Genomic DNA, 12,748 nt, shown 5'->3' with positions numbered 1-12,748 from the left:
TCGGTCAGCGCCACCACACATCCGCTACCACATGACGGAGGATGCCCGTGGATGCAGCCACTAATCCGCCAACGCCAGACAAGCACCTCAGTTTTTCTGTGTAACGTGCAGTGAGAGCCAAACATTCTGAAGCCGGCGGGTACATCCTCACGACTAATCCACAACTGGACCGTTACGGGGCGAGCCACCTTATACAGGGTGGATCAAAGTACACCGCGACCCCCGTGGAGCTCCGGAACTGGCAGACATCGGGAGAGGCGCCACCAGGCCGCGAACCACCATGCTGTGCTCTTGTGCCTAGGGCCGCCTCCTACAAGACAACTCCTAGCCACCCCCTCCACCTGGCAGTAACCGGTCCGGCCCGCTTGAAAGCACCGCCAGGTTGCCCCCTTCACCCTATTAGGTAGTGTTAAGAAAGAGGGGGGGGGATAATACCGGAGAGACTGATTACGACCCCTAGACTTGACCCAAAACAATGTCTAAGTCGGGGCAGAAAAAAGCCCTAAGGGCACGGACTCACCGCCAAACACTCTGCCTCCCGATGCGATGCGCAGCGAGGGGCAAACCTAGAGGCTTTGGTACAAACCAGGGGGCCCAGGGACCTTGAGCAGCCGCCCACTGCGTCACCGGCATTGTTTAAGCACCCCCCCACTATGACCCGCAGCTCTATTCGCAAGCCCCCCCCCCCATTTTAAAAACTCGGCGGCCGCAAAGGTATCTTGCCATTAGTGCTGGGACTGAACCTCTCAGAGAAGACTGTCTACACGCAGCGGACCAAAACCAGATCTGCTGGCAGTCAAAATATGCCGGGAGGTGTGATGCGGGGGGGTGGGGTAGGGGAGTTTCTCATAAGCGGTGGCCCACGCCAACACAGTCGAGACCACGGCCACAAACAACCCCACATCCGGGGGAAACACACCACAGGCCTCCAGAACACAAACCCCACGGTCACCGCTACGCTCGGGGCACGTGACAACCCCGCTGCTGTTCCAACACAATAAGTTTCATGGGGTACCAGCCAGGCGAAATCAAGATGGAATGCCTCTACATCCCCACCCCCTCCTCGCTAGGGAACAAGCCACACACACCGCCTGACTGGTTCCCGGACACACCAATACCATCAGGGTCAACACTGGGGTCTCAGGCGCCACGCCACCACGGCCGATATACAGTACAGCCTAACGCCACAACAACCGGAGATACACCGAGAGAGGCAGGGGCAAACAAACCCTGACTCACCTTAAGAACCCGACGGCACGCCGATGACCCCGGCGAGCCTGAACAACGTGTCCAGACGGCGTGTCCGGCGCAAAAAAGAGGACGTCCAGATGGTGGGGGAGGCATATATACACCTCCCCCTGTCCTCGCGCACAGGAAGTGACGCTCGCCTAGCGTGCCGCAACACGGCTGGGGGGGGGACTCCTCCCTGAGTCCCTGCCCATGAGGGGGGTGTGGTGTGGCCCAGTGGCACTAGAGGGCTGCCCTCTTAGTGGTCCCCTGTGGGGGCCTTGGGCAGTCGCAGGTACCAGAGTGTAACTGCTCAAACAAGAAAAGCAGGCTCCAGGCTGCCGCCATACAAATAAAGCATGTATGCTCCGCTACACAACATACGATGTGTACTTGTAAAGCGCACATTCACCCAGAAGGGTACCATGGCACTGAATAATGGATGTTTATTGTTACCGAGCTCAATGGTACTCATTTTATCGACCCAAGAAGGATAAAAGGGTGAGTGGACCTGCCAAGGTTTGAACCTGTAACCGTGAAATCAAACACAGACCACTACATTGGAGGTATTAGCCCACTAAGCCACCACACCCACATACCTACCCAAGAAGCAATGAATGCAGTACAAATGGCAGATAACATAATATGATATAACGTAATAATCTCTCGTTTTAAACAGAAACCAATTTACCTTATTGATTATTTATTGATGGAATATGATTAAATAGTAAAGTTCAGAGTCACTCTATAAGGTAGCCCTTCGTACCCCGTCTGGTGCACCGGTGGGCAGAAGACATCTGACCTAGGAAATTCATTGGCATATTGAGACTTTCCTTTGGAGTAAAGCACAACCAGCAGACAACATTACAGACACCAAACAACTAGCAGCATTAAGAGGCCATGGCAATAGCAAATGATGTGCTGCACAAAAACATATCCCATAATATATCATATCATACACATAACGGGGGGTGTCACAGCACATGCACACACCATCACGTTGCTTCTGCAGTTCATGTCCACAAGTTAGGAGGGTTGGTTGTCCAGCACATACAGCCATTGGGGATAGAGAGGCTTGGGAATAAATAACATAGGATCAGAAATACTCTGAAAAAATTTAACACCGGGTTGGGAAATGCTAGACAATGGGCACAGAATCAAGGTGCTGTAAAACAAGAGAAATGGGATGAAACGATGAAAGATCTATCCCAGTCGCAAAGTGACTAGTAGTTAGAGAGACGTCAACAATATATTCACCAAGGTCAGACACAAACACTCATGGAAAAATCACAAGAGTCAAACTGTGAAGAGCCTGACACCCACCCACATAGGTTGTTTGAGGAGCACACGGCTATCTGTGCAGTGATTTGCTAGGTCACCAAAAATAAACAAGCATTTGCAATGCAATAGGTCTCGCATTTGCGAGAGTTTAAGCTTTTGGCATTGTAAATGATAATGCCTTGAATTCATCTGTTTAGAAAACTGACACATAAATAAAAAGCATTGTCGTTTACAATGCCAATAGCTTAAACTCTCGACCTTGGAAGGGTGGTGGGGGAGGGGGGGGGCAAGTGAAAGGGGTGAGATGGTGTTCGGCATAGGACGGGAAATCGGGGAGTACGCCTTTATGTGCAAAATGCATGCCTTCCCACTCCAGGTGTGCGGCCGCCATTGGCTAGTACTCCCATGAACAGAAAAGATGGCTGCCACTATAGTTAAAGCAGACCGCCGTGGCAAAGTAAAGAAAGAAAGGAGCATGGCTGCTAAAGTCAAAGCGGATGCGCTGACAACGTAAATAAAGAAATTAGCGTGGCCACTATAGTGTAAGTTGACTGCAATACCCAAAAATGTAAATATCGATTAAAAGGTGCACGCTGGTTTTGTAAATATGACGCGGCCACCATTACTAAAAAAATATTAATATGTGCTGCGTTACAGGAAAACATGTCATGGGTGGAATAGGAGAAATCATTTAAGAAAATAGTACTCACAGACTAAATAAAACATACAGAGCAACAACACAAGTATAAAGGCCAGTCCCAGTCTTCACAGGAAGTTACAAATGCAGACAATGCGGTACTCAGGAGGGACTACGAACCCTATTTATAAAAAAAAAGCCACCATTTTAAAGGACAGTAACAGGAGCCAATTGAAAATATGAAAAGAGAGTGGGCGGAGCTTCAAGTCCATACCTAAATACAGCAGGCTTCACAAAGCAGCGCATGCACTGCCCAGGATTGACCTAAAAAGACTTCTCTATGACTTGATGATAAATGCATCCTTAAGCACCATGCAAAAATAACTGAGCTGTTGTCATTGTTATTCACCATGCATGAAGGGTACCATCGGCCATTAGCATGGCACCACAATGCTTTTCCGAGATAACTTCCAAATGGGCCAGAGACATCCATAGTAGGCGCAATAGGTTTGTGGAAGTAGGCTGTCAGTAGGGTAAGGAATGTGCCTCTTTTAGGAGAATGTGGCAGATTTTGGCCCCTATTAGAAGTCGCCTAGTCATCCATTTTTGGTTAAAACGGTTTACAGTGTATTCCTGGATCCTGTAAAACTGCATGGAATTCTCAGCACATGACTGCTAAAAGCATGGCTCGCGTTATGGGTTTACATATGAAAATCGGTGCAGTGACATTGATTTTATAATGTTAGTGCAAATGTTCATGACCGTATGACGTATTACCTCAGTTTCCCGATCATAGCACAGCGTTGGAATTTGCAAGAAAGACAATAAAAGTTAGAGTGAAAAAGAAGAGAGATAAAGGAAGGGAGAGCAGAAAATGAGATGTAGGATGAAAGATGAGACCGTATGAAAGCTTAGCTTTTGCTGCATAACTTAAAACTAAGTAATCAAAGTAACCAAAGTTAACTTTCCATATGCACTATACATTTGTGAATGGCCAAGGTGGTGGAAAGACTGAACAGGCAACTGAGCTGCTGGGTGCCAAGTGTGGAGTTCACAGCTTCTTGCTGAGAGACAGTGTGAACCTGAGCAAATTACTTAACCTATTTCTACTAGGTTTAATCAATCATGCAAAGTGCTTAGAATTTTCCAGTTTCACAGTTGAATAGCTCTAGCCATTAACATAATTCTGCTGTCTGAAGTCTGAGCTTTTAAGTTTGGTGTCAACTAAGAGTGGTGTGCCTATCGGAGACGTGGCCCAGTAAGCTTCCCTGTTAGATATGCTATCTATTGTCAAAGCCTGTATGTTCAGTTTCACCTGTAAGATGGCTCTGTCTAAAGCAAACACAAGTACAAGTACAATGTGTGAAACTTGTGAGACAGCGCTGCTGTCTAAACCAAGTTCTGTGCCTTATGTGGGATGATGTAGCCTGCCGTATGGGCCTTTGTGAAACCGAAGCTATAACTCACCTCTCTAAAACTGTACCAACAAAGTGTCCATATGGCTCCATGTCATCCAAGACACTATATCACGCTTTTCCTCTACTAATCAGGGTATTTTGCCTTTTACAAACAAATGAATGCAATGGAAGCAAACAAGACTACAGAACTTAGAATGCAATTGATGCCGGTTAAGTAACAGCCCAGAACTGGAACGGGGTGCCTCGGATGAGCTCGAGTGGAGTATGTAAAACGTGGCTAACCTGAGAGATAGCTGTGCGGTCTAAATGTCTGTAAGAGCGTTGTCATCCGACTAGAAATCTCTCCCTTGTGATGCTGGGTAACTAAGCTGTGTGTCTTCTGGGATAGAGCGTGTCCCCAAAGCCTCTGGGTTGTGTAACTAGTTAACTATGTTTTTGTTTTTTTTGCATCTTTTATATAGCGCGAACTCGACCCGAAGGTATTGGAGCGCTTTACATAGCACCGTATTTACATTACATATTTAGGCATGGGTAGATTAAGTGATTTGCCCAGAATCACAGGATGTGGTCGCGACCCCGAAGCTCGAACCCTGGTTTCCAGCACCAAAATTGGCAGTTTAGCCGACGGACCACATACCTCTCCCCTGAAACTGACTTTGGTGCTGGAAACCAGGGTTCGAGCCTCGGGGTCGCGTCATATGATGTTTGTTTGTGCAGGTTTAACCATACTGCAAACATAACTGTGAGATTTAATTTCTCCTGCACGTGGGATTCACAACGAAGTGTGACGTTTGCTTTTCTTCTCTGCTGGGAATGTTTACAAAAAATACAAACGCTGTAGTTTTCCATTAAGAGCAGGGGTGAGACATTTAGGTCAGTGTGTGGAAAATACTCATCGGCTGGTTTTAATTTAAATCAAGACATACGAGCCGCTCCAGAGGAGTGGCCCTGCGTGCATTTACAAGGAAGGGCGAGGAAGGCTAGACACAGTCCCTGGACCTTCATCCTTACACAGCCGATCAAAGTCAGACACCTCCGTTTTCTGTGCACGAGTATTCAACCAGGACGATGCAGCTCGTAGGTTCCCGTGCACTGGTGCTCACCGGCCTCACCACAGAGCGGAGCAGCACCCTGCCTCCCGCGCACCAGTGCTCACCCCAAAGGGGTACAGGATGCTGCCTCAGTTGCACTAGTGACCACGGCAGTTCGTCACCCTGGACCCCGTGCAATAATGACCAGCGTACAGCAGTCAGCACACTCAGGGTTTGAGCCTCGAGGGTCGCGTCCACATCCTGTGATCCAGAGTAAATCACGTAATCTCCCTGTGCCTGAATATGTAATGTAAATACGGTGCTCATGTACAGCGCTCCAATACCTTCGGGTCGAGTTCGCGCTATATAAAAGATTCACAAAAAGAAAAGTCAGCCACACGGTAATGCTGTATGCGTCGTCCGTGCACTAATTCCTACCACACACGAATCAGCCCCCTTAGCCACTGTGCACAAGTATCCACCCTAGAACACTCCAGCACCCTGTTCCGGTGCACAAATGTCAGCTTCAGAGCAGTGCAGCAACATCACTACGTGCTTTAGTGTCCAGCCCAAAGTAGTGCTGCACATGGCTTCCGCGCACTAATGTCCACCACAGAGCATGTTAGTACACTGGCACCGGTGCACTAGTGTCCACTGCAGATTGATGCAGCACCCTGATCATCGTACACTAGTTTTACCATAAGGACAGTGCACCAATGTGAATCTGTACTCTGGTGCCTACTCCAGAGCTGAGTAGCACCGTGACTCTGGTGCACTAGTGTCCACTGCAGATCGATGCAGCACCCCGATTCTGGTTATTAGTTTCACAATAAGGACAGTGCCCCAAAGCGAATGTGTGCTCTGGTGACTACTCCAGAGCTGAGTAGTAGTGACCAACCGAGAATAGTGTACACGTCCCCTGCCGTAATGAAGAGATAGAAAGAGACAGTAAATAAACCAGGAGATAGAGAGAGAGAAAGTCAGGAATCAGCAGAAAATACCACAGAATGCAGTACGTAAGAAACGAGAATACATCACATAATTACCGAACCCTACGCCCGACTGCTGGAGTCTGTTGTTCCGCTTCAGTTTGTGAAGAGCGGAGACTGGTGTTAAAAGGAGATTCCGCAAACAGACAGAGGAGAAACACGACGTCTGATAATTAACATGGTGAAAGATACTGTTAATGAAGAAATAGAGAGAGACAGTAAATAAACCAGGAGGTAGAGAGAGAAAGTCAGGAATTAGCAGAAAATACCACAGAATGCAGTATGTAACAAACGAAAATAAATCACACAATTACCGAGACATAAACATGATTGATTGAAATGGAGGGGGGAGGGAGAGTGGTGGGGTGGAGGAGCAGGGTAAATAAATACAAGAATGAAAGCAGAACCAGGGCAGCGCTCATGAAAGGGAGCCATGCTGATAACAAGAAGGGGGTGGCAAATGGTGTGCACTTTGATGTCCTCAGTGGCCCCGCGGCTCACTGAGGACATCAAAGCAAGTGATCAGGCAGTGCTTTTCAGGCTGCCAAATGGTGCGCGCGCCCAGGGCACATGCACTGTATTTGGAGGCCTGGAAAGCACTGTTTGCACTTCCAAAAGTGCTTACTATAAGTCTCGCCAGAACAGCGCTAAAGCGCTGTCTCAGACGACACCTAAAAACGACATCAGTGCTATTGGCAAATTACTTGAGGGGAGCTGCAATCAACAAACATAGAGCCTCATGTGTGCCACCCCACAAGGTTAACCCAGAACACTCTTATCAATCACATAACTTATGTTGGTAGGGCACAAGATCCAGTCCTCATGCAGTAGTCATTGGGACATGGGCACAACCCTCGTCCCATTAAACCAGGTCATTAATGTCTACATGGGCCAGAAGGCTGTTTAATATCTTCTCCCCGTGACCTCATCAAAATTCTAGGCTAAACCCACAATTGAAGAAAGCACTCTGCCCAAAAACATAAAGCGACTAGAAGCCTAGGAAGTGGTGAACGTGCCACTATGGGAAAATGCATCTTTGAAACATGGAAACACTCTTTGAATTCAGAACAGTAGATTCTTCTCAGCATGCGGGAAACGTCTTATTTTTAGCAGTAGCGCTGTCCAATATCCTTGCAAGTCAATGTCTGTGGTGCTCTTTCGTCTCTGATTCTCATCCCTTGGTTAGTAGTAAATCCTCTAGTAACCAGCATTATGCTGTGGAAGTGCCATTACCACTTTGTCTGCTTGACTCATCACAGTAGGAACCTATGCAAAGGTGAATCTTTATCCCGAAACAGACGGCAGTATTTACGCACAAGGGAGGAGTGTTGTTTGCTGTTCCCTCAATCCACTACGCTGGATCTTTTCCTTCTGTCCCTTACATTGGCCACCACTCCCTTTATCCATAATCCCCTCCCCAATACCAGGTCCTCCTGCATCAATGCCAGGACTATCCTGGACACCAGGCATAGAGGAAGGGAAGGGAGAGAAGTTGGGGACCAGGACTGTGATGAGCAAAACTTGGACTTTTGGTAACAGAGATTACTAATTGGTAACATTAGGAAAACATTACTTGTGTTAAACCCAATGGAGAATTATATGACTGTAAGGTTAGAATCCCAACCTTTAAACAGGGTTGGTTAAAAATCTCCAAATCACAAGGTGGTAGACAACGAGAAGTGAGTCCCCAAACCGGCCATTATTAGAAATGTGACATTTTCAACTATTTGTTAGCAAAGTGTGGCAACAAAATTGGAGTAACTACAACCTTGTAATTGTGATGTCCTGTTTTTATGGTTGCAGAGCAACCCTCAGCATCCATGGTTTGTACAGGGTCCATATACGTCCAGTGGTTAGCAATGTTTTTGCCCATACGTTGACCTAGGTTGGCATCAGCCATCTTAAGTTATCCCTTCGGAAGCCCTGATGTTGAGGGTGCTTAGAAATGAGAGACACGGAGTATAAAGCGTGATACAAAACACTACTATTATTATAATGTCTGTTGTGGATTCACTTTGATTCCTGCTTTATGCAGTCATGTAAAAAACTGATGTTAAAAAGACATATCAATCAAAATGAAGTGTAAATGAGTTGTTTTAGAGAGATAAGAGGGGAAGTCAAGATGACTTTTACTTGGTGCCCTCACACATCCCAAGGGATGTCATGCTTCATCATAGGGTGGTGCCCCTCGTCAAACCGGCACTGCTATGCCCCACGGGTCCCCCGAAGGGTCACTTTAGAGAAGATTTTTTTGTTTTTACGCTGTATGATGAGTGCGAGGTAGTGCTCGTGAAATTATGAGTGAATTAAAAGTGGCTAGAGGGTATCTGTGATGATCAGATTTAATTATAGATATCCCTCTGTCATGGTTAAAAAACCAAAAGGTAGTGGCTGATAGAGGGTTATAATGGCCCTAAGTAGCTATGAGATGCTATGCAAGTGTGTGAGTGAGGTAGACTAGGTTGACATGTTTCGCGCTTTTAATGGTCTCAGGAGGAGATCCCTAGCGCTTCATCAGGACCAAAGAAAAAGTTAGACAGTTTACGTTCTGTCAACATAGGGGAGCTGAACTTGAAAACCCCAAGAATTTTTTGGTCACGTCGCAGAGTTCAGTGTAGCAGAACTCTGCCCAGGCCTACTCATTATTCATGTATAGTAGGTCATTGCCATTGGGATGGTTTGGGAAAAGGGCTGCTGCACGCTGATATTGTGTGCTAGAGACTGATACCATGTTAGTGGCTATTTTCAAAACACAATTGCTAGACAGTGATTGCTAATTAAATTGGTATGGATTGGCTTGGCTAACAATGAAAGTCTAGTTACTAAAATCTAGCTCTGTTTTTGTTGCAGCAACAGACGTTCTTTGGTCATCTCTGCTCCCATGAGCCCTTCAGGTATCTCCGTTTCAGCCTCAGAGTACAGCTTGAGCCCAACTCCTGAGTTGACTCTTGCGGCCTCGTCATTCAGTGAAAACCATTCTATATCAACCAATGAAGAAGCTGAGTCAACATCCTGTGAAATCAGTGAAACCCAAGATTTAGATTCTGCTGAAGGCGCAAGTGGTACAGCAATCAGTCCATCCCAATCATCAGAAGAGCAAGTTGATGACCCATTACAAAAGAAACGTGATACACCTTTTGACCCATCAGAACTGATTACAGTACCAACCAGATCAACAGATGGAGACTATGACTCCTGCCTAGCGATGAAAGATGAAGCATCATCAGAGTCATCGGGAGCAGAAGTTCAAGAATACTCTGAAGCTTCCCTAAAACAAGTCATGGGACATACAGGAAAAGATAAGGAGGATGAATCAAGTTTAAACTTATTCCATAGTGCTACGTTGCCCTTGCAACCATTAGAAGACAAAGAGCTGTCAACAAATTCAGAAGGTCAAGAACCATCATCTGAAATCTCAGAAAAAGCTAAAGTACATCCTGAATCAACGGAAGAACAAATCCTTAAATCCTCTTGGCTGTCAGACGGACAACCAGACGCACCTTCAAAATTGTCTGAGCAACAAGTTGCAAAATCCTTGAGATCAGTAGACAAAGACATAACATTTTCTCCACCATCTGAAGATCAGGAAAAACCTTCTAAACTAGCTGTAAAACTACCTAAAGCAGAATACGCACCAGTTAAAGAAAAGGACATTGAATACTGCCAGATGAAAAAAGGAAATAACGAAAGACTTCTGGAACCTTCACAAATGGGTATTTCATTAGAAGGCATCAAACTCTCCCACGAATCGGAAGAATGTGGCAAAGGTCTTTCAACATCACCACAAGAAACTGTGGCTTTGCATGCTGAATTATCCGAAACACGAATCAAGGAAGCCTATCCACCATCTGAAGGACAAATATCTCAAGAAAGTCCAGCTCATGTAATGACATCAGCTGACAAAAATGCCTCTCCAGAACCTTCTCTTTTAGAGGCTGCCCATGAGGATTTAAGTCAACAAGCAGATTGTTCCTCACCATTTAAAGATATCATCTGCCTGGAAAGGAGCACCTCTTTGTTGAACAAAGGGACCTGTATGAATCAATCTATCGTTGCTTCAGATAACGTGTCATCACATCCAGTGCCCTCAGGCATGCATCTTTCAGCTGAAATCTTGAGGGAGGAAGAAAAGATTGAGTTGGAAGTGAGGTGTTCTGTGCAGGAAAACAACCAGGAAGAGACAGTGAACTGCAATAGAAATGAAAAGAAAATACATGAAATAAACTAGCCAACATCTGAACAGGTATAATAATATAACATTTATCTTATTGTATACTAAATCAAAAATGTAGGGTAGGAAATTAAAATAACCGGTTTAACAAATATTCTTTTGGAAGTAGCTTTGATCATTGGCTCAGATTATTCCATATATGGATTGCTAAAATGCTTTAGAGAACTATATATGTACTGCACGTAGAAGAAATTCGTCCATCCATCCATCTTTACTTATTGCTGTATCCAGCCTTTTAGCAAATCTAGTTAATAATATGCTAAACTTTAACAATCCCTAGCTGATTGAGTTACGCTTCTTAAGGGCTGCCATGCTGTCAAAATCTATAACACTGAATGTCAACCATTCCAAGCATCCCTTGCAAAAACAAACTTAATGCAGACCTAATTGCTTGGTCACAATTATATTCTAAAAACCAAGGTCCAATCAATTGTGATCTGTGGGATTTAGAAAGTAACCTCAATATCTCTTTGCATTGCGAGATGTTCGCAGCCCCAAATCTACAATATGGGTCTGGAGAGTGGACCACAAAAGAATTAGAGTGGGTTGCGAAAGAGGACTTCCACTTGGTAGAGATTCTAGACGTTGAGACGTAAGAGGAATTTGTGTAATTTATCTAAATGTGTGTGTGTGTGTGTATATATACCTTATTTCCTAATACTAGATGCAACAATGTATGCCTTATTTACTTTCCAGAAAGCAAAGCATCTTCAATGAGCACAAGTACAATGACCAGCAAAAATGTCCAAAATTCAGCAGACGTTTAAACCTCCCCAAGAACAAATGTCCAGAAAAGACACACAAGGGTTCTTTGACCAGAAGCAAAAGGCCAAAGGCGTTCTGGGTGATGGAACGGTTTAAGAATGTTATTTTTTGTAAAATATAAGCCTAATTAAAGATATATCCATTTTCTGTTTTGTTTCTAAATTGTCATTCATTTCACCAGTGGACAATGCACTACTTTCTCCTAGACATATGGTAATACTATGGTAATACTATTGACTTTGAAAAATGTTTTATTAAAATACTACACTTACACCTAAAATACAGACACTTTGGGCTTGTTTTAGAGGTGCCTGGCCTCTTCACCCGTGGCACAAAGAAAATAATGAGGTTAGTATTTTCTTGCTGCTATAGGAAGGCGTACAACTTCAGACACTTTTTAGTCTGACAAATAGCTGGAAACGGAGCATGGAATACACTATTTATCAGAATACAAAACAGCGGACAAAAGTGTAATCGTAATAATGTATGAATATTACATTTTTGTTTACTTGATCCAACAAAATGCATTGTCTACAAAGTAATGATAGTGGGATATACACTCAATTTCTTATTAGTTTGAATCCTAGGAGTCCATCTTTTCAGATGCGTGTTACTCATACCCCATAAAAATATATATGTCAAACGATACAATTCAGTATAGAGGAGAGTGCTAGATTTACAGGAGATTTAAGAATATTATAGTATTCCATATAAAGGAGTGGTTCGCCAACTAAAACTTAGGAACTTCACAGAGTTCCCTACATGCATATGTGTATATATATATACATGTGTGATCAAGACAGTTTCACTGTCGAAACAAGTAGCAACTGAGAAATAAGAGAAATAAATCTGCACGAGCAAATTGTCTTCTGAGTGTGCACCTCATTGGAATTCTTTAGTGGATATATATATATATATATATATATATATATATATATATATATATATATATATATATATATATATATATATATATATATATATATATATATATATATATATATATATATCATAAACCACGAGTTGCCCCAATGAGGAGGTCACACACGGAGGAGTATACACACACAGCTACCGGCAGCAAGAATGTCAGTCAGCCTTCAGTGTCCACTTGCTGTGACTGCCAAACGCGTTTCGAGCATTGTGCTCTTGATCACTGGCTCTGCTCAACA

The 12,748-nt window shown here is 44.4% G+C and overlaps 1 protein-coding gene across 2 annotated transcripts in view; it reads left to right on the top strand.

Annotated features, from left to right (window-relative positions):
• Nucleotides 1-11,726, top strand: part of BIN2 (bridging integrator 2) — a 210,956-nt gene extending 199,230 nt beyond the window's left edge. For both annotated transcript variants that reach the window (XM_085654491.1, XM_085654492.1), the window contains 2 exons: nt 9,434-10,826; nt 11,511-11,726. In XM_085654491.1, the coding sequence (XP_085510617.1) occupies nt 9,434-10,811 (1,378 nt within the window). In that variant the 3' untranslated portion in view covers nt 10,812-10,826; nt 11,511-11,726. The remainder of the gene's footprint in view (nt 1-9,433; nt 10,827-11,510) is intronic.
• The last annotated feature ends 1,022 nt before the right edge of the window (nt 11,727-12,748 follow it).

Source organism: Triturus cristatus, chromosome 4_1 (assembly GCF_964204655.1).
Source record: "Triturus cristatus chromosome 4_1, aTriCri1.1, whole genome shotgun sequence".
Lineage (NCBI taxonomy): Eukaryota > Metazoa > Chordata > Amphibia > Caudata > Salamandridae > Triturus > Triturus cristatus.
This window is presented reverse-complemented; position numbering and strand designations above follow the sequence as displayed.